The sequence below is a fragment of the Candida jiufengensis genome (assembly GCF_024610255.1).
Source record: "Candida jiufengensis strain CBS 10846 chromosome Unknown scaffold10, whole genome shotgun sequence".
Classification (NCBI taxonomy): Eukaryota; Fungi; Ascomycota; class Pichiomycetes; order Serinales; family Debaryomycetaceae; genus Lodderomyces; species Lodderomyces jiufengensis.
The window spans coordinates 199898-223342 of NW_026261570.1; the positions used below are offsets into that span (position 1 = coordinate 199898).

The following is a 23445-nucleotide window of genomic DNA, read 5'->3' on the forward strand; positions in this document are numbered from 1 at the left end:
TCAATGACGTGGTTAGTTATTTTACGGGTCTAAGTATAGTATAGATAATAAGTTGGTAAATTTGGTTGTAAAGATATCTTTAGATTTTTTCTAGTTGTAAAATTAATTTGGTGATAATTTTGATTTTGTGAAGAATTTCTTAGACTCAGATTTTCATTTGCATGTAAAATATCACCTCACAAGTTTTCGAAAACTCAATTTATATACGTCTAGAGCTTAAAATTAGAGATGATAATAAATCATTGATCGTTAACGTAACATACATAAAATAAAAACAACTATTAAACCTAGAAACCCTATGCCTGTGCAGTAAACTTGTACTCAGGTACTATGCAATAATCATTAAACAAATTCAAAAGATCCAATACTTCTTCTACAAACATCATTAATTTCCCAACTTAATAATCCAGCATCTTGACAACCAATCACTAATTTCAAATTATTTGTATGAGAATCTTGTATGAATTCAACTCCAGATAATTCCATTTCTCCATGTACGTGATTTGTTTGTTGTTGATAAGAATCATCACAATAATTCGAGTATATATAACTTGATGATGATGATAATGAAGTTGCTTGACGTTGTAAATATGAGCTCGGTGGAGTTGAAAATGAGTTAGAAGATGATCCTGTTCTTGTATGTGAATAAGTTCGATAAATTTCATTTAATTGTGAATCAATATCAACATCATATGAGACTGATGATCTTGAACTATGTTGTTGTGGTTGGTTATGATAGGTTGATGTTGAAGTTGGTGAGATTGAAAATAATGAATCATCAGTCAAATTATCTTGATTTTCGGTGGTGAATGACCAATTTGGATGATTTAATTTTGGTGGTGTTGATTCTCTTGTTAAGTTATTGGAAGGTGGATTAATTGGTGGTTTATAAGTTAAGTCTTTGAATAATTTAGTATTAACATGAGTTAAGTAATCATAATCATAAACTATTGGTGAAGTGAAAGATAAATCATCTGAATATATTTTAATTGGGTAATGTTGTTTAAAATCAATTTCGTTATCTTCAGCAGTCTCCTCTCTATCTTCTCTTTCTGGAGATTGTTCTTTCATCAATGATTCTTTATAATTACCAAATTGATCTAATGCAGCAGGTATAACAATAATTTGTCTTTCAAAAGTTTTTAAATCAATTAAATGAATTCTTCCAACATGTTCACTTATAATTAATAAGTCATTAAAATCATTTTGTTGTGATATTTTACAAACTCTAAAAGCACCCAGTTGATGACCTTGTCTTGTTGAATTAAATTGTCTTAATGGTTGTGATAAATTTCTTAAATCATATAATTGACAAACTCCATCTTGGAAAACAGTTGAAAATAATTGACCATTTGGGTGATAAGATAATCCAAATCCTCCTTCATGACCTGAATTTATTGTTTTGACCACTGGTTGATTCCCTTGTTTTGGATCAATTAAAAAAATCAGTGAAGAATCTCCAACACATGTAATTAAATCTGATTTAGGATTTTGTAAACTTGAATTTAAACATGTATTTAATTCACAATTAAATTTTGATACTAAACTTAAATTTGAATTATTATTTATATCTAAAATATATAAGTTAAAATCATTATTACATAAATGACTTTGATATTGTGAATTACTTAATTTGTTTATAGTTACATCATTATTTATCATTTCACCAATTTTAACAGTATGTACTGATTCATTATCCGGATTGTAAATTGAAAATAAACCTTTTGATATATTTCTTCTTGACATTGTTGAATTACTATTGTTATTTATTGGTTGATTTAGGTTTTCCAAGTTTAATGAAAATAATTTTGAACTACTTGTTAATAATCCACCAGTTACTACTAAATCATTATGATTATCAAAACATCTTGGATAGTAATTTAGTTTAATCTTTTTCTGACTTGAGTTGTCCTGTAAATCATATAAATATATTGAATCATCTCTGGTATAATATAACAAATCATTTTTATAATTATATTTTAATAAATTTCTTAATTGCCAATGATTTACTGATGGTTTTAAATTTGATACATATATTGGATTTGATTTTAGAAAATTTCTTGAATGATAATAATTTTGAAAACATTTATTATATTGTGAATATACTTTATTAAAATGTTGTGAACTATTATTTCTTCTTTTACGCTTTATTATAGGATGTATTGAATTTGATGATTTATTTTCAATATTTTGATCTTGTGGTAATTTCTTATCCTTATTTAATACATTAATTTCATCTTCATTATTTAGATTATTAAATCTTTTATTAATATTATTTGAAGAATCAGTAGATAAATTTGAATCTGTAATAGATGATGAATTTGACGTTATATCTATTGTCATTACGATATGTTATACAATTGTTGATATTAAAAATGCTAAAAAATATTGATTAATTATTATATTTGTTACTACTTTTTTGATAATTTTAAATGATAATACAAACTTTGATTTAAAACAAAAAACAAATGAGGAATGGTCGTTAAAACGAAAATCGTTAAATTATTAAATTGTTAATTATAAAATGCTAATATGAAGTTCTGTTGACACTTGATTCAAATTTGGTTGTCAAAAAAAAAATGAATGATTTTTTTATTAAAAATTTATTTCGAGGAGTAAAAATAAATATTAATCTACTAATAATAAATAATTAGAAGGGGTGTAATAGTAAATCAAATTACACAATTAGATTGAAAGGTGGGGTGGATTTTGTGTTTAATATATAATTTATAACGTGGAGAAATTCTTTATTATTATTCATTATTACATTAAAATAACAAATGGAATTATCAGTCGACTAGTCATGAGCTATTAGTTGAGAATTAAGCCTAATTATCAATCTATTTGTTTGATTGACTAATTCATAAAATTGTTAAGTTTTAGCCCTGTTCTTGTAAAACTTTAAATCATATGACTAAATCACTCTATTATTTTTCTATTTTTTCTCTCGGTTGAATTGAGTTTAATTCTACGTCGCCTTAAATTTCATGCACACCCGACCTGTAATAATCTCCTACTCTCGAGTCTGAGACAACTTAATTATCAGGGAGAGTCAATAAATTAGTGAAAAACGAAAAAGAAACGAATATCTAAGACATTATGATTCTTAATTTTATTGTCTGAGAACACCTTCCCCATAAATTTTTGTTCAAATGGTTCAATTATAACACAAAGGAGTTCCGAAAACACTGACTTATGTTTGGTAACCTTTTATTATATGTTTGTTTCAATTATATATTACTATTTTATTGAAGAAGAAAGGTCTTATTCTTTTGTGGTACAAAATAAAAAATGTATGATCAAGTAAATATTCTTGATTTTCTGGGGTAAATTAACTTTCTTTGGTGAGACATGAAAGATATTAATTTCGTTTCTTTCACTGTACCTCATATTTATTGAATTTATTCAGGTACGTTAATAATTTTCAATAAGTTACTAAATCCTTGAAATAATGCAACAAATTAAATCATAATGAATATTTTAATTTTCCTTTTTTATAAATTAATTTTAAGTATTGTTGCAAACGTTTTTTATTTTGTGTAATATATGTAGATAATTTAATTTTTTTTTTCTTATCAGTAAATTAATCAATAGGGTCATGTGACATTAATATTTTACGAAATATCTTGAACTATTCAAGTACGAGAGATCAAATTATCAAATAAATTCTTTTAAATCAAACAAAAATCTTTTTTTTTATTGTATTTTTAAGTAAATATATGTAAATGTATAAAACTGAGTTAAATAAAAGTCTCAACAAATTTAATAAATAAATTGTCTATACTCCTCTTTATAAATTATTGCATCTCTAACTTCTTAAAATTTACGATCACCAGCAATCCATCTATTTACCATATCTAATGAATTTTTAGGTTGATCATAAGGAACCATATGACCAGCTTCAAAAACTCTTAAGAATGTAAAATGTTCAAAATTTTTAACATCTCCAGCATGATTACCATCAACTTTCCATTGTTTTACTGGGGATTTAGAAAAACCTTTTGATCCTGACCATTCTAATTTATTGGTCCATGCTTCATTACCTAACCAATTACAAATGAAATCTTTATCACCAGCATAAATTAATACGGGTAAATCTTTTTGTAATAAATCAATAACATTTTTGAAATATGGTTTCATCCAGTCACCTGCAAACATAAAGTTTCTATTTACATCAAAATTACATGATTCATAACTTGATACTTCAGCTCCTAAAGCTTTCATGACTTCTGGTTTATTCATATATGAATCAATATATTCTAAACCAACATAACATAAATTAGAACCTTCACACATTGTTCTTATATCATAAACATTTCTACCAGTTTGTTGATAAGGACCCATTTGAGCATTATTACAATAAATAGTAGCTGGAACACAAGACCAAACAGATTCTGATTCATAACAATTTTCAATTAATGATTGACATCTTGGAATAGAATCACTCATTGATTGACATTGATCTTCTTCTAATACACTTTCATAACCACCTTTACCACAAGCCATTGGTTGATAATATTCATATTGAGTTAAAGGATCAGTTAAACCATTACCAATTAAAACAGATGATAAATTAAAAGATCTTTCTGGATGACTTAATATTTCACTTGCAAAAACTGGAATATAATGACCAGCATAAGATTCACCAGCAATATGAAAATCATTTTTTAAAAATTGTGGGAATTGTTTGAAGAATAATTCTAAAAATGCATAAACATCTTTACCAGCAGCAACTGTATTTGAAACAGATTGTGAAGAATATGAATAACCAACATTTATTGGTTGATCTAAAAAGATAACAGTAGCATTATTATTCCATGAATATGGATTATAAACTGGTTTTAAACTTTCATCAATTGATGAAGGACCTAATTCAAAAAATAACCCAGTTGTTGAAGAACAACCTGGACCACCATTTAACCATAAAATGACTGGATCAGTTTTTGGATCATTTCTACTTTCAAATGCCCAAAAAAAGAAATGTTTATCTTCATCTTCAACATCTAAATAACCTGAATATTGTTTTACTGAATCAACTCCTAAATCTTCTGGTGTAGATTTAACTCTTAATTTATGATTTGGAATGTTATCTTGTGATACATGAAAATCAAACTGTTGTTTTACAATTGAAGATTTTGGAATACCTGGAGTTGTAAATTTTAAATCTGCAAATTTTTTTGAATTTAAAATCATATCTGACCAAATTTGTTTAGTTTCTGAAGTTAAAGTATCTAATGGTTCATTAAATAATTTAGAAACTTTAGTGAAAAATTCATTTTGTTTATTTTCATCAAATAATAAATGTGATAATTGTGAAGTATATTTATCAAAATCTAAATTTAAAGGTTGTTGTAAATTAAATGGATTTTGAATAGTTAATGCATCAACTGCACTTAATGAAGCAATAGCTAATGTTGAAAGTACTGATAATTTCATCTTCTGCTTTGAAATTGAATGAACTTAATTTAAAAAGAAAGAGAGGGAAATAGTAAAAAGAAAATTGTAACTTCAAAATTGAATAAAAATCCCCAAAGGTTTATGAAAGATAGTGGCAATAGATTAAAACTACTACCACTATAATAATAATTTATTATATAGAATAAAGGAGAGCGGGATAAACATTAGTATTTAATACACTACCTTCTATTTTGGTGCCGTTTTAAATTTTTACTTTTTAAAAACCAGCAATTGAAAGAAAAATTCCGTATTGAGACATTATTAATACTAATGAAGTAATATTTTATGTAGTAGTGCGGCTTTTGTGCATAAATTAGGCTATGACTTAAACTAATGCGGTTTTAGAGCATCCCAATTTGGATCTATGTTAAGCCCGTGTCATATACAATATCTGATCCTATAAATAGACTTAAATGTCTCTTACACATGATTACCTATATTTTCTGTAGAGGTTATTTTAGTCAATTTGTAATCACCACCTGTCCATCTGTTAACCATTGTCAAATCATTTTCATGTTGATCATAAGCTACAATACGACTAGCTTCAAACACCCGAATAGAGGTAAAATGTATGTAATTTTGTTTATTACCAATATGATTTCCGTCAACTCCCCATTCTAAAGTAGTAACAGGTACAGACTCTTTCAAACCTGACCACTGTAAACTATTTGCTCACGCTTGAACTTTTAGCCAGTTGCATACATAGCCTTTATCTCCAGCTTAAACAAGAACAGGTATGTTTTCTTCTAACTAATTTTTGGCCTTTTATAAGGAAAGTAGTAATATAATATTTAGTGATTACAAGTATAAAGTTTTATGTAGATTGAAACACTTTGTCGTGTCATCTTACTACTTTCTCGGACATTACGTTTATATATTGTTACGACTAAAACTGCAGTATTTTTACATGGGGTTTCATGATCCTTTTGATTGCGATCAGTATATATACATAGGTAGCTAAAGACACTGTTAGTAAACTTACAAATCAGTTTCAAATTACAAAATGTGTAATAATAGTAAATGCTTTTTATTCATTATTGTTCTAAATCAACTCTCATTAACTTTATTGACATTTTGAGTTTCGCACTTACTAAATAACAAACTTTTTCCCCCTTAACAAATTCTCACTTTAAATTTAAAAATAATTTTTGGTTGCAAAACATATCAATTTTCCCACTTTTTATTTACAACCAAATTTACAAAACAATCAATTTAAACAAACAATTATACTTTCAATTAAATCAAATATGTGTTTAAACTTAACTGACTCAGATGCAACATATGCACCAATCATTTGTTTCATCGATTTATATTTAGAAGATAATCACATTGAACAATCTACCTCAGAATCAAATTGCAACACTATCTTAAGTGATAAATCATTACCTACACCAGAATCAATTCAACAAACCAATGAATATTTCAACCAAGAAAGTTTAGACGAAATTGAAAGAAAAGCAGAAAAAATTATGGAAGATGAAACTAGAGAAGTAGAAATTGGAGAAGAAACTGGAGAAAAAGGAATTGGAGAAGAAATTCAAAACGAAAGTGAAGAAGAAAATGAAGAAGAAAATAAAGAAGAAAATAAAGAAGAAGCTTTTGATAAATATGCTCAAGCAACTATTGGTATAAATTTTGATTTAACTCAAATTTGTAATGTTGAAGAAGATCATTTAAAAAAAGAAGAAGAACATTTAGAAGAAGGAAATCAAGATTATGAAGATACAACTTCTGATAAAAAATTTAAACCTCCTTTTTCAGAAAGATGTAAAAAACTTTGCAAAAAACACTTACCATTCTTATTATCAAAAGAAACAGACGAACCAGAAGATATTTTAAAAGTGCTTTTTAAAACTCATCATAATATTACCATGCCAGATTATGTAAATTTGGATAACAAAAACCAATGTACTTTTGTTTTAAACAAAAAGGATTTTAAAAAAATGAATGACATTTTGAATAATATATATTCTCCAGATGCTGATGCTTCAAATGAAACTCAAAATAAAACTTCAAAAACCAACAAAGTCAAAAATGTCTTTAAAAAATTAAAAATCAAAAAATGTGGTAAAAAATCAAAATCTAACATACCACCTCCAAAATCAATATTAAAAAATGCACAAAATATCAATTATTCATTAGAAAAAGAAAATTGTAAAGAAGCAGATAAAATCTCATATGCTCAATTTTGGAATAAATTAGATAAAGATGAAGCTATTAAAAAGAAGAGAGAAGATGATGATTATTATTTTACCCCCAGACTTGATCAAGTAAGAAGTTATTATCAATCAATCAATTAAAAATTCATGCTGCTTATGATTCAGGTTCCATCAATCATATATTAAAAAAATTAGAAATCCTCAACTTCAAATAAGATCCAATTGGGCAATTCAAAATTTTAATATGGTTAATATTGAAAAAGATGAAAAAATAAAAAAAAAATTGCAAAAAAAACTTGATATATACAGCATTAACACCAAAGACAGAATAAGATCAATTGGAAATAAAAAATTTATTTAAAATTAATGGATTAATATTTAAAATTACGTTAGTTCAAACTAATAAAATATCAACGGGATGGAGAAAATTAATAGAATTTAGAGTAATAACAATGGTGGGAATTGAATAGGAGAGGGATTAGAACGTATCAATAGTCAATATTGGATCAACATCAAATTATCATTTTTTACAACAAATTATAAACATTAAAACCCATTAGCTAATTTCAAATAATTAAATACTATAAATCAAATTGGAAAACTTGGAATACATTTAGTCAAAGTCTGGCCAGCTTTTATTAAGTTACATTTTGGGAATTCAGTTCAATTGTATTATTTTAATTAATTGTTATATAGCATAATAAACATTCTCTTTGAAAACTTTTCTATTGTAGCTCTTGAACTATTAAAACTCCTTGTTTAATCAAATGACTTGAGACTACTCACCATCATAAAACTGGTTAGAACGGTATTAAAGCTAATTCGTGCTAACTGGAAGCTAATTTTTATGTGCCGCACCGCGTTATCTAGGTCGTTTAAATCTGAAACACACGATTTCATAACTCAACTCATTAAACGACTTATTTAGTACAACTTATACATTAGCTTAAATAACTACTTCTTCAATTTCAATACCACAATCTATGCATCTTCTCTTTATCGTATGATCATCGATTTTCAAAGGTGCACTCCAATCATGAACATGTTTATAATTCAAGGATTTACCATCTCTTAATTTTCTCGTAAATTCTTCAGCTCTTGTCTTTTTTCTCATTTCCTTTAAAGAATCTTGATATCTCTTTTCTTTTCGTTTAAGTTTATTCTGCTCTCTTTTTTCCCACTCTAAATCTAATCCTTCAGATGATCCCCATTTCTTAAATGCAAATTCTTCAACTTGAAACCTTAGGAATAATTGCATCTTGGAATATCCATGTGGATTTGGTTTTTCAATTCTTGGTAGGATGGATAAATCTTGTAATTCTGGTTCTGTTAATAAATAATCTTCTTTACATTCTGTTTTCACTAATAAAGAATATTTTTCAGGCATTGATTTAACACATTTCCTACATGCTCTTACTTTATTAAAATTTGAAAATAAATTTAAGTCTATATCTAATGATCCACATTCATAACATTTTGGTGCTGATTCTATATCTATTGGAGGTGCAGATTGTTTCAATTTTTCCAATTGTTTTTGTTTTTCTTTCCATTCACTTAATGTTTCTTCATCATGACGTGGTTTTGTTTCATCATTTATAAATCCACCTTTTGTATCTTGCATTGTTGCAAAATCATATTCTATATAATCTTTTTTCTTTATTGGTGGTGGTTGAAATTTACCCTTTTTGGAGTCAAATACAAAATCTGAGTTATTTTTATTTAGTCTTATATCATCTAATGAAGTTGTCTGTTTTGGAGTTGATGAGTCGGTGAAATTTGTTGCAGAATTTTTGGGTTTTTCTTTCTCTCGTAGTTTATTTTGTTGAATTTCTATTGCTCTTAGTCTATTTTGCTCTACTCTATTTCTTTCTTCTTGAGTTTTAGATCTTTTTATGGAGTTATCTTCATTAAACTGTACAAATTTTGACTTAAACGCGGTTTGTGATGGTGTTAGTAGTTGACTCATTACTCCCTTTGGGGTTGTGTCTGCAACCTTTTTGGGAACTTTCATTTTCATTAAATTTGGTGACTCGTTATCATTTTGATGTTTCCTTGTTTTCTTTAATCTTGCTAGATTTTTAGCCCTATTTTGTTCCTTAAAGCAGTTAGTATTTGAGATTTGGAATCAAAAATATAAATTCGTAAAATGCTTGACACGTACTACTATTCTTTTCTTTTGTTCATCAGATAGCGTTGTTGACATGGTATAATCATAAGTGAATTATCATGCATTTATAACTTGCCTCCGCAATTTAAAACAAGACTTAATAATGATGTAATAAATTTGGCGCTACCAAAATCTTTGCATTCAAAATATAACTTGTTTAGAATCTTGCAGAATTATATATTAGTGTCGATTCAATTGAGACATCCTTGAAAAAATGCAAAGGGAAAGTATAGAAAGAGCAATTAAATTTGATCCCCCAAGTGTGATGCAAAATTAATCGAGTAACAGATTTCTGGGAATTCAATAAGTCGTACAATTATTTCATCTTGTCAAGAAAAGGATGGGAAGAATTTTGATTCATGCATGAGTAAGTTGTTGTCAAAGAATGAAAGAGTTCAAAATTGACTACAGTAACTTAAACAAAATCTATCTTAATCTAAATATGTAATTAGGGTTTAGTAATACTGCATAATACAAATTAAACCGTTTTATTTGTGAAACCTGAACACAAAATCAATCTAATACAATTACATTTGTATCAATTATATCATTAATGTACCACTCAATAATTCAACACATATAAATATGTGAGTTGAGACCCATGATCCATCATTTAAAACACTTTTTACTTTTTCTGCTGTCCCCTTCTTGTTAGAACTACCCCTACATGCCCTGCAAAATGTTGATATTTTTTACATATAATTGGCGCAAATTTTTTGTAAAGTTAACAAACTATTTGTTGATTTACTTAATGAATTCACTTGCAGAAAATGATCGATCTTACAATTTAAACAGGAGCCCTTTTTGATCGTATTTAACCCAAGACTATTAATACTATTCAAAAATCTTATGAAGTATCAAATATAAAATGTAAAAATATGGTGGGGCTATACTGCAAAATTCATTAAGGCTGAAAAAAAGTGTAACCTTAAAATAAAATAAATTATTATTTAAAGACTGACCAAGAAAAAATTTCAACAACATTTCTATTAAAAATTTAAATGATTAAATATTAGAATGTAAGAAGGTTAGAATAAGAATAATTTAGATATCCCTAAATTTTTTAAGTTCTTGATATTACTTTTCAAAATAGATCTCATTCTAACAAGTTAAATAAAACCTAACAGATACATTAAAGACAATGTTAATAGATCAAAATCGTATATCAAAAAGAATAATATATTACGGAACAAATGATTATAGACGTTGGTTATTCTGGTTAATTTTAATCCCCATCTTTGCAATATTATTAGCATTATTTTTATGGAGAAGAAGAAGAAATAGATCAAAAGTGGTTCCCATCTATAATACTCAAGTCCCACCACCAGCACCAAATGGAGTTTATTATCATCCACCACATCCAATGCAACCAATGCCTCCTCAAAATATGAATAATTAGGTCCTCATTCTTCTTATATACCTCCACCTTATCCTGCTAATGATTATAATTATGGTCCAAGTAATGGTAATAATGGTGGTTATTATCCTCAATCTAGAGATACTAAAAATAATGAATTTAGTGCACCTGATGGTGTTCCACCTGCTCATACAAGATAAATTTTGATACCATAAGGTTAAAAGATCACAAATAATATTGTTAGCTTATAATATCGTTTTAGTTAGTCCTCGACGTACAACAATATACATATATATAACTTATAAATTAACCTAGTTATGATAATGCCTCTATTGTTGCTCAGAACAATGAAGCTCAAGCTGTTTTGTACAACAAGGCTTTTGACGCCTTATGAAGTCTTTTCAAAGTACTAGGTATAAATACTTGTGGAGATTATTATTAATCGTATATAACCCTGGGTTGTAAAATCAAAGTAAAATTACTTACACACAAAACACTGACTCTGATAGCTATATTTGGGTCAATAGACATTGAAGTTGAGCAAAATTCCCCTGATATGTCGTTTTCTCTAAATCTGTGATATAAAATATTTAAAATTTGGTTGCAAAAATTAACGAGGGTATATGAAATCATTGTCGTGTCACAATAATCCAACTAAGACAAAAGATCTTTTAATCTTTCGGTTAAATTTTTTTTATTTTTTTTTTTGATTTTGTACTCAAAGATTAGATTGATTTACGAATATATTAAGACGCGTTACTATTTTTCTTTATGAGTTATAATGGATTTATCACTAGTAAAACAGACTAATTAATGTGAGTTTTTAAAGGAGATGTTTCATGATTGTAAAGTAGAACGATATACAATGGAAAAGTCTATTAGTTATGGTTAGTAATAGTTGTCTTTACAATTATATTAGCTTTTTATTCCCTGGTTTTAGCAAAAAAATTAGTTACGTAATTGAATAGTTAGATATTTAGTTAAATAACTAAATAATTAAAAACATACGTTTGATTTATATATATTAAATTACTATTTATGAAACCAATATTACACATTAACAACTCTATTAAAGCGTTGCAATAAATGGATTGAAACATTTATAACTTGGGGTTGATTAAGAATCATCAGCATTTCTGTTCAATTCGTTGTGATTCGTAATTAAAAATAAATTAATAGAACATTTTTATTTGAAACAAAATTCACAATTTACGGAGTTAAGTATTATATATCTGAAGAAAATTTTTTTGCAACAATTGAAAATCAAAAATTGATTCATATAAAGACATCGCGTTAAATGATCTCCAACAATTTAAAATATTTGAAAAAGATCAAATAATAGATATCCAAAGGCTTTAATCACCACTGTTGCTTTCTTTCGTACAAATTTAACTTTGAATAGATTAGATCTAAATATTTTATTTGTTTTTATTTGTATTTACGAATAACTTTTTTAAGAAGAAAATTATCTCAAGTGAGTTTTAAAGTTCTCCATTTAAACTAATTATTCAATTATCTGTAACTTAATGATATATTTGAGATATAAATAAAACACTTGCTAAGTCATATTACTATAAATATAAATTTGTAATTCAATGTAATGTAAAAAATTAAAAAATTTAAATTTACACGAAAATAGAAAAAAATTAAAATTAAAAAAAAATAAAAAATATAATTTTAATTTTAGATCAACAAATCTTAAATTACTATATTTAATATTTATTTAACAACCAAATTTTACTTTTTCTTTTACAACCAATTAATTCAACTTAATACAATATTATAATCAAATTTATAATCAAAATTGCTATAATTAGCTAATCATTTGCATCTAAATCATAATTTTGAAACATATTATTATAATATGAGAAAAATTTGGAATAGAAGAGATAAAGAGAAAAGAAAGAGTTTTTCAAATTCAAGTAATTCAAATCAATCGCCATTAAATTCAAATGTTTCACATATTGATAATAATAGTAATGGTAACTCACAATCTCAATTAAATTATGATTCAAATCAATCATTTTATACTGTTGATGACGATATTTCCTCTATATCAGAAGAATCACCAAATTTTTCTTCAACAAGTTTAGATAAAATACCTACAAGATCAAGCATTGGAGGTTTCAGAACTCAAAATTTAAATGGCTCATCTACAAACTTGAATAACAATAGCACCAATAATTCAATCAATAACACTAATGGATCTCATACAACCACTTTAACACAATCAAGAGGTTCATCATTATCTTCGCAAGTATCAAAATTTCATTCATTAGTTAAATCAGATTATGATAATACACTTATAAAGAATAATTGGGTGAATATAATAAGTAATGGAGACATCAATGAAAATAACCTAAAATTGTATCGAGCAGAATTAAAAGGCTCACATTTATATTTATATAAACCATCACCAAGTCTAAATATTAAAAAGTTTCAATTTAATAATGAAAATGAGGAAGAACAAGATAAGGAAAAAGATAAAGATAATCAAAGTGATCTAGCAACTTTAGTACCACTGCTGACAAATGCAACTACACCAAATGAATCAGAACAAATTACATATTTATCAACGAAAATTCCACATCCAAAACTTTCGTATGATTTCAATTTACAAAAATTTCAAACAAAGCTATTTCAAAATGATCAAAACACTTTGGAGTCAATATTGCATTTTTATTTATTTTCACAAGATCAAGATGCAACAATAACTACATTAATCAATATAATACCAATTTTACCTGAATTTGGGAGAATATTAAAATTTATAATATCTTATATACTGGCTATATTTGATAAAAAATTTAATGAAGAGATAAATGAAAATTTAATAATTGAAAGAGTGCTATTAATTTTGAATAATATTGAAGACAATTTTAATGGATTTTTGTTAAAGTCTGATATAGCTCCACAAATTTTGAAAATTATAGAAATATTACAACAGAAAAGTGACAAGGTACAATATTTTAAACAAAAGATGTTACAAAAACAACAACTACTAATAGAGTTAGTTAACACTAATATATCAGCCAATCCTTTTAAAGATTTGAGTTCCTCGGTTTTCATGAAAGAAATAAACCTCATAGAATTTGCAAAAATTATTAGTGAAATAGATTTAAAATTTTTTCAAAATTGGAATTCAAATATTGATAAATCATTGTTGTTGTCATTATCAATAAGAGGTGATGTCACTGAAAACAACTTTTACAAGAAAAATCCATTAATTTATAATAACAACTATCACATTCATTACTTATCAAGACTATTAATAAATCATTTATTTATGGAAAATAATACATCTAATTCAAATCATAATTTCATAGAGACAAAAGCCAGAATAATAGAAAAATGGATTGATTTAGGTTGTTTGCTAGATAAATCAGGTAATATGTCATCATGGTTGGGTATATCATCAATAATTTTGTCACAACCAGTTTTGAGATTGAATAAAATTTGGTCTTTGGTGTCCCCTGATTATATAAAATTGTTGAAAAATGATTGGAGTCCAGTATTATTTGAACTAGATAGAAGGTATTTAGTCAATGAATCAAAATCAGATACGGAATCATCAAAAGATTCTTATCATATAATGGCACCTCGTGGATTGGGTAAAATATATCCAAAAGAAAAAGTCATACCTTATTTTGGAGATCTAGTTATAAACAATCACGAATGTGGTGATATATATGAGATTGAATCTATATGGAAAAGAATTAACTACTCATTTGACAGATGGAATGATTATTTATTAAACCTATCAAATTATCAACAAATTATAAATTATAATACGGAAGTACTAAAAAAGTATGATTCTATGGGGTTTATATTTTCAAATGAATCATTAAATCATGTATTGCAATTTGGTCAAGAAGGTAAAGAATTAAACACCGTTCATTCAAAAATAGAAAATAAATCAACCACTAATATCAATATAAAAAACCAACTAATTAAATTAATTGAACTAAATTGTGAATCTATGGATTTGGAAAAAATAATGAAATTATCAATAATGTTGGAACCAGATTTACCAGAGTTTTACCTTAAGGAAACCGATGTTTGTCATTCAATACCTCAATTTAATAACAACTTTTACAAGATTAATATTGGGAAATATGACAACCAGGAAGATCATGGTGAAAACAAACACAATTTTGCAATTGATGAGGAACTAACCTATAGGATTGACGATTTTGTTGAATTAGATTATCATCTTCATAATAGCCAAACCAATGGAAATCTCAAAAATGGATTACATGCAAACTCAGATGACTATGTAGCGATTGATGATGAAGATGACGCAGGTTTGGGCATTGATGTTGACGATATTTTAAACTCAGACAAATTTAACAATTTAACATTATCTCCAAAATCAAGAAAATCAAGTATGGAAATTAAAAGTTGTTACATCCCAAAATATATCACAATTGAAAGAGCAATTGATTTATTACTTATAGATTCAAGATATTTTCATACTGAAACTCAATTAGATTTAACTGAATATAGATTTGTATTTTTGTTAAATTATAATTCATTCATGACAACAAAAGATTTATTGGATAAATTAGCTCATAGATTTGTTAATTCAGGTAATGCAGTTTTGTCTGTGATGAAAAAAAATTATTTGAGTAAAACTAAAAAATCAAACGTTGAACCAAATTCATTTCCAAATTGGGATTTAGATACAAGTATTGATTTAAATGAATTAGGTGAAATTGATTATGAATTGTTATTAAAGATTCAAATTAATATATTAAAAGTGCTAATTGTATTGATCAATAATTTTTACCCAAATTTTTCATTAGACTTATCAAATAAGACTACATTGATCAAATTATTAAAATTATTTAGTAATGAAATTTTACAATGGTACAACTCAAACAAGATCAATTCAAATTTGGAGAAATTATTTGAAAATCTAGTTTCATACTACAAAAAATTAAAAAAATTATTTGTTAAAAAGACTTATAGACCAATTGAAATTACAAAATTTAATGAATACCTCATCAATGAGTTCAAATTTACAAATTCATTAAATGAAGTTCCAATGAATAGAAATTTACCAAGTCATAAAAACATTCACAAGATTGAAAAATTCTTGTATAAGTTTAATAAATTATTGACCATCTTTTATAAAGGTATAAAGTCAGAGGACTGGATTAAAATTTTCAAAATTATGGAAAATTTATATGATAAAAATCTATTGTTTGATTTTAATCTACAAAAACAGAACACTCCAGATGATTCAATTATCATATCAAATATCTTTAACTATTTTGAAACATTGTTAGTTGATAGACAATTAATTCTTAAAAAATTTCCATTAGTGTTTAGAAAATTGTTCAAATTATATTTTAGATTCAAAACATATTTATTAATTCAATTAATTGACAACAATATATCAACAGAAGAAAGATTAGATCGTATGAAGACGTTATTAATAATGTGTAAAATATCAAAATTAAAAATGAATGATAACCAATTTATATTTGAGGGTATTGGTAATATTCCATCATGTATTGAAACAGCAATAATTAACGTGATATATTCACCAGAATCAAGACATTTCACAAATTTATGGATTAAAGCATCAAATTCATTAGATCATCATCACAACAAAGAATTCGATAACATTGATGAATTAATACCACTGAATATTTCAAATAATGATTTACAAAGTATTGAACCTTTATTACCTTGTTTTGGATGGATAATTGAGAATTTAATTGAATTGAATAAAATCCCTTCATTTTTTAATAAGAATGATAAACATTTGATCAACTTTAACAAGAGGTATTTAATTTTCAAATTTATTAAGGAATTGGGAGTGGAAGAAGTTGATGATTTAGAATATAATGATTCCAAGGAATTTGAGTTTTTGTTGAAGTTAAATGAATTAGTTGTTAAAAATTCTTCACATCCAATAAACAAAAATCAATATCCAACTATCTTTAAAGAAGTGATAAAAGAACAGCATCAAATACTAGTAGTTGATAATCAGAAAAAATCATCAATAGACTCACAATTAAAAACATTAACCACAAACAACAGTTTAAGCACAAGTACAATAACCCCAATAACAACAAATCAAATGCATACCATAGCCAAAAAACCATCAAATTCATCATTAAAAAGACAATCCTTATCATATAAGTCAAATTCATCATCAAGATTTAAAATTAGTGGACTTTTCACAAAATCAAGATATTCATTAAATAATAGCTCAGAAAGATCAATTAATGTTAAAGAATTACCAAACCCTGAATTTCAAGTTGATTCAACCACCAAAACAAAACCATCAATTATAATATCATTAAAGAACAAAAAGATTTTCCCAGTTTATTTATTTCCATTTAGTTTTAAAATTGATTCTTCTGATGACTCAGATAATGAATCTTCAATCTTAATTCAAACTTTATCAGATCAAGATTTAAATGATTGGCTTATATTAATAAATTTTGCAAATCGTCATTGGTTCTTGAGTAGATCATTGAATTATAAAATCACAACACCAGTATCAAATTTAACATTTGGTTTACCATTAAGTTATATATGTCAACGAGATTTCAATAAAACTCCAAAATTTTTAGATTTGATTTTTAAAGAAATTGAAAAAAATGGTTTAAAAGATGTTGGAATATATAGAATTAGTTCATCAATATCAGAATTATCCAATCTTAAACAAAGTATAGATAAATTTGGAACATTATCACCAGAAAATTATGATATTCATACTTTAACATCAATAGTCAAAACATTTTTCAGAGATTTACCTGATTCTTTAATTCCAGATGATACAATAATCAAGTTGTTTGAATTAAAACAAGAATTACAATCGCCAAAAGAAGAATCACAAGAATCACAAGAAGAAGAAGAAGAAGAAAAAGAAGATCCAAAGACAACAGAATTATCCAAATTAAAAGAAATATTGAATAAATTACCAACTTATAATTATCAAACTTTACAAAAACTTTTAAATCATTTATTAAAAATTCAAGAAAATTCTCAATATAATAAAATGAATTCATCAAATTTATCAACAGTTTTAGGTCCATGTTTAGTGGAAGCCTCAAATTTAGATATCTTGATACAAAATTTTGGATTTATGAATCTTTATTTGGAAAAATTTATTTTAAATTATGATTCATTATTTGACTAAATTAATTTGGAGTTTGTTTTGTGATTTTACATTTTGCAACAACTCTAAATGAATTAACTAGTATTAGAAATGGTATAATTAAATAAGGTAAATAAATACCCACCAACTTGATACATTCAACAGTCGATAATCCAAATCTTTGATACTCTATTATAATATAACATAAACAAACAAAAGTAGTGAAAAATGCATTGAAACCATATATGATCTCCCATAAATAATAATTTATATTTCTCTTTTGTAATATAAAGTAAAAAAATAAAGGTAATTGGAAAAATACTTCAACTGATATAAAAATCTTGAACCAAGTTTCTGGATATTGTAATAAAAAATCTTTATTTTCATTAATTTGTAAATTTAGTACATAACTTGTTAGATTAAGATGATATTTTTTAGGAATTATTACTGATGCGTCAATTAGTATAGTGATTGGGATGTGAAGTAAGTAGTATACGTAAAAAAATGACTCTAACATGTTATGTTTTTTCAATTGGACTTTTGTAGTGCTTCAAGGTATGATTTTTGAAAAATCTGGAGTTTTTGTTGATGTTTTTCATATCCGATATTTTTGTGATCTGAAATATTTCAGATGTTTTTATAAAGCTGATATTTTAGAAATATATCTTTCTAATTAACAAGATATTCGAATGATATTAAATTTAATATCTAGAAATTTACTACTACAAAAGCATACACTTGTTAAAGATAGTATTAGATTAATATCAACATATAAGAAATATCCCTCCCAACTATACAAGAACAAAAGACCAATAAAATATACGAAAATGTCACAACCAAAACCAACTCAAAATTCAAATACAACATCTCCCTTAAAACAACTCCAATCCTTTTTAGCACAAAAGATAGAAAAACCATTAGTATGGATAGATTGTGAAATGACAGGATTAGACGTATTTGGATCAGATAATATTATTGAAATATGTTGTTACATTACAAATGAAAATTTAGAAATTATTGGAGGTGAAACAAATTTTTTTGAAAGTACTATTTATTACCCAAGGGAAAAATTGGATAAAATGAATGAATGGTGTATAAAGACTCATGGAGAAAGTGGATTAACTAAAAAAATCCTTGAAAATCCACAATTAACATTGGATAAAGTTGAACAAAGCTTACTCAGTTTTTTACAAAAACATATCCAACCTAAAACAGCTATAATGGCAGGTAATACAATTCATATGGATAAATTTTTTATGATGAAAGATTTTCCACAAGTAATAGAATATTTGAATTATCGAGTATTAGATGTTTCTTCAATAATGGAATTTGGTAATAGACAATATCCTCAATTATTAGATTATCAACCACAAAAGAAACATTTACATACTGCTAAATCTGATATTTTAGAAAGTATTAATCAATTAAAATGGTTTAGAGATCATTATTTTAAAAATGAAGATGAAATTAAATTGGAATTAGACAAATTGAAATGAGTAATAATACCAAATATTACATAAAGACGCTCTCAAAATTATAAAAACATTCGGATTACTTAAGATTAGATTAGTTAAACATTATTGCTGCACCATTTTTTTAGTTGCTTTAATTGCAACTAGACAATTGCATTAGAATTGAAATCCAGGGTCATAATTCTAAAGAATAATCTCATAAACCAAGACATTGCCACTGAAGTAATCAGTCAAAACTAATCAATGAGAAGACAATTCACGTATTTTGTCACTAATTTGTAAATAGAAGAGAAAGTATCATCGGCGGAGATTAAATTGATAACTTTTTTTTTCAAACCATAAATTTTATCTCCTTCGTTTACTTGTAAAAACCTTCGGATCCATCATTCTCAATAATGATTAATAATAAACTTAGCATTTTCCACATAGGAGATAAAACTTTAGTATACACCTTGGTCAATTTTTAAATCAAGCAACTTTTTTGATGAGCAGATAGGAAAGATCAAACTAATATCCAAAGTTACTATTTTTATTAAATTTTACTTAGCCTGGTTCATAAACTTGATTAAAGAGAAGTTATGCGTTTTGGTAAAATTGCAAACTTACCTAATCGGTAAACTTGATGTTTTTTTAAATTTACTGCGGTTGTCTATACTTCAAAGTAAAGTTCAAATATAATCTCGTAAATTAAATCAAAACAAATAAAAAGTTACAAGATTAAAAAAATTCTAAAAATAAATATACCTTAATAATGATAAAAGTTAAACTGAACAAAAAATCGTAATCTGAATAGCTATAATTTTTGAACGGCTTTTCTTCAAAAGAGGCTGAATAAATATTTATAATTTTAATCCTCTAACCAGAAAATTGATTTATAATTTAAAAAAACAATCTACGCTTATGTAAATTATTATGTAATCGCTTATATAAATTTTATAATACAATTTAAATTTGTTTCAGATTTCCATAGTTTATTTTTTATTATAAAAACGTCTTTTAAAATTATTCAGTGGTTAATCTAAAGTTCAAAAAATATTTAGTAGAGATAGCAATACACATTTTAAAGATCTTGATCTTTTAATTAAAAGTCAGTAATTTCCATAATATCGGAGCGAAAAGAATAATGATTTACATATGAACTTATTAAGTAACTCTTTAGATTATAAATTTAAAATGAGAAAAAATTAAAATAAAAAAATAAAAAATAAAAAAAATTATTATTAATACGGTTTTACGAGAATACAAAAAAAAAAAGAATCTTAATTATCAGAGAATTTCGGTTTTAATTAAAAAAAGTTTTATACATAATATTCTCTAACTCCTAAATTCCGAATAATTCAAATCAAATATTTTCTAGCAATATGTTTGTAGTAAACTAAGGGTTTAGTCATAACAGTTGATGAACTGCAAACATTGAAGCAATACTGATGCTGGATAACATTTATACAAATTTAAAAATTTTCAAAAGCCTAATTAGTTTTAATTATAAATATAAGTGGTTGAGTAATATTGTATTGTTTACTTTTAACTAAAAAAAAAATATTAAAGTTTAATAAAATACTTCGCCATTAAAGAGAGAGATAAGTTTAGTTATTAAAATATTTGATTAATTTTATAGTACACCTATCATTTATTACTACCCATTGGATTCTCTTTAACTTTTCATTTGAATTGAATTGATGATTAAAAATAAACCGTTATAATAATCATAAAATATATAATAAAAATAATAGAATAAATTAATTATTAATAGAAAAAAAAAAGTTATTATAATTAATTATGAAGAAGTGAATGAAAATGTAAATTTATGTAAGGGTTAGTAATAATAAAACTTCATATCCATCATAAATTGTTTACCGTAACCGAAAATAAAATTAAAATCTTCTCTTTACTTCTCTTTGTTATTGTATTATTTTACGGGTTTCTTTGAATTTTAAAATTTCTAATATTCTATGCAGATTAATAAAATTAAATTTTTGTATAGATTAGGTCTAAATATGTAGAACCAAATATTATTTATTAATATTACAAATATCCGATTACGTAAAGGAATAAAGTAGATAATTTAATACTAAAAGGATATCTATATACTTACTAATTGATTTTGAATAAAAGAAATTATCATCAAATTATATTTCCAGGATTTATATATTTTTAATTCTTGATTCCAATCAATTGCTATTTCGATATTTAATTCTAGATTGATTGATTGAGTAACTGAATGAGCTAACGGACTATAAAACTTTAAATATTTTTAAATTTAATTGGGATTTTAAGATGATTTTTTTTTTTTTTTTTTTTNACAAAACTTTCATGAGAGACGGGTAAAGGATTTAAAAGAGGGCTGATTAATTAATTTACGGAACTGTATATAACATAATATATTTATTTACGCTTACTAAATAATAATAATATGTTACTTATTTCCGAGTAATATTATTTGTTTTATATTTAATAGTAATATGGAGTTAACATATAATATACACAACAAATAAATATAAATATATAAATATAAATATCATTCAAGTTTTTGACAACCAACTTTTTTTAAAATGATTTATTAATTAAATAACAAACATTTACAAATAACTATAAAATTATTAAAATGTCTACTACTACAACAACAACATTAAATTCAAATCCAACTTCAAATTTATCATTATTTAAAAAATCTTCAAAATCTTCATTATCCAAAACATTAACTAATAATATTAATAATACAACTTCAACAACAAACTCTACAACAAAATATCCTTGGAAATTAGAATATGATAATACTTTAAACCAATTTTATTATATTAATACAGAAGATAATACTATATCATTTGATTTACCTTGTGAAGTTAATCATAAACCTATTACTCAAACAAATTCAAATTTTTTTACATCATTAAAAAGAAAATTTACAAATAATAATTCAGAATCAAATAACAAATGTCAACATTTTCAAAAACAATTTAATAAATTAAAAAAATCAAATACTTTTAATAAATCAAATGATAATGATTCTTTAAAATCATCATCACCTATAATTTCAAAACAATCAACAATAGATGATACAATAAATCATTTAGATGATGATTATATTTTAACAAATAATAAATATAATAATTTCAAGAACTTTGCAGGTACTACTTCAACAACACCAATAAAACCAGATCAAGAAAGTATGATCAGTATAGATTCATATAATTCAAAAGAAAGTCAATTACAATCAGATTATTATTATGATGATAATGAAGAAGAAGAATTAGAATCAGAAGAAGAAGAGCCAATTGAATTTAATTATAAATATTTTAATAATTATTATAATTATTATAATCAAGAACAACAACCAAAAGAAGATTCTATGAAAATGATAAGTAATTATTATATTTATGATGATTCTTCAAAAGATGATAAATATGATATTGAAATTGAAAGAGAAGAATTAAGATTACAAATGTTTAAAGATTTATATTAAGGAAATTGAATTTGATTTATTATTGAATTTATTTATTGTTATTATTCAGTCGATTTATTATTTTTAGTTCTATTATTCGAGGTCATTATTTTTTGGGGGTTCTAGGTATTTTTATTAGGTTTTTAAGTTCAATTCTATTTTATTAATTTTGTATATAGCTATTTGTAAATATTGTGAAATCATTATAAATAAATAAATTAAATAAATAAATAACAATTATTACTTTGATCAATTCAGTTTTAGTAATATATTT

The 23445-nt window shown here is 25.1% G+C and overlaps 7 protein-coding genes across 7 annotated transcripts; 4 read left to right on the top strand and 3 right to left on the bottom strand. All coding sequences in view use genetic code 12, as the record gives it.

Annotated features, from left to right (window-relative positions):
- Nucleotides 1-342: 342 nt before the first annotated feature.
- On the bottom strand, nucleotides 343-2343 carry KGF54_005589 (uncharacterized protein; the record flags this gene model as incomplete). The annotated part of the gene is made up of 1 exon (XM_051766402.1): nucleotides 343-2343. One exon carries the CDS (start codon nucleotides 2341-2343, stop codon nucleotides 343-345), a length of 2001 nt encoding a protein of 666 aa, XP_051617362.1.
- A 1473-nt stretch (nucleotides 2344-3816) lies between these two features.
- Nucleotides 3817-5436, bottom strand: CPY1 (carboxypeptidase C; the record flags this gene model as incomplete). Its single annotated transcript, XM_051766403.1, has 1 exon — nucleotides 3817-5436. The coding sequence occupies one exon, from the start codon at nucleotides 5434-5436 to the stop codon at nucleotides 3817-3819; it is 1620 nt and encodes a 539-aa protein (XP_051617363.1).
- A 1268-nt stretch (nucleotides 5437-6704) lies between these two features.
- On the top strand, nucleotides 6705-7757 carry KGF54_005591 (uncharacterized protein; the record flags this gene model as incomplete). Its single annotated transcript, XM_051766404.1, has 1 exon — nucleotides 6705-7757. One exon carries the CDS (start codon nucleotides 6705-6707, stop codon nucleotides 7755-7757), a length of 1053 nt encoding a protein of 350 aa, XP_051617364.1.
- Nucleotides 7758-8562: 805 nt separating this feature from the next.
- RAD14 (Rad14p) lies at nucleotides 8563-9819 on the bottom strand (the record flags this gene model as incomplete). The annotated part of the gene is made up of 2 exons (XM_051766405.1): nucleotides 8563-9711; nucleotides 9778-9819. 2 exons carry the CDS (start codon nucleotides 9817-9819, stop codon nucleotides 8563-8565), a joined length of 1191 nt encoding a protein of 396 aa, XP_051617365.1.
- Nucleotides 9820-13004: 3185 nt separating this feature from the next.
- BEM2 (Bem2p) lies at nucleotides 13005-18299 on the top strand (the record flags this gene model as incomplete). The annotated part of the gene is made up of 1 exon (XM_051766406.1): nucleotides 13005-18299. The coding sequence occupies one exon, from the start codon at nucleotides 13005-13007 to the stop codon at nucleotides 18297-18299; it is 5295 nt and encodes a 1764-aa protein (XP_051617366.1).
- A 785-nt stretch (nucleotides 18300-19084) lies between these two features.
- REX2 (Rex2p) lies at nucleotides 19085-19753 on the top strand (the record flags this gene model as incomplete). Its single annotated transcript, XM_051766407.1, has 1 exon — nucleotides 19085-19753. One exon carries the CDS (start codon nucleotides 19085-19087, stop codon nucleotides 19751-19753), a length of 669 nt encoding a protein of 222 aa, XP_051617367.1.
- A 2581-nt stretch (nucleotides 19754-22334) lies between these two features.
- KGF54_005595 (uncharacterized protein) lies at nucleotides 22335-23192 on the top strand (the record flags this gene model as incomplete). Its single annotated transcript, XM_051766408.1, has 1 exon — nucleotides 22335-23192. The coding sequence occupies one exon, from the start codon at nucleotides 22335-22337 to the stop codon at nucleotides 23190-23192; it is 858 nt and encodes a 285-aa protein (XP_051617368.1).
- Nucleotides 23193-23445: the final 253 nt, after the last annotated feature.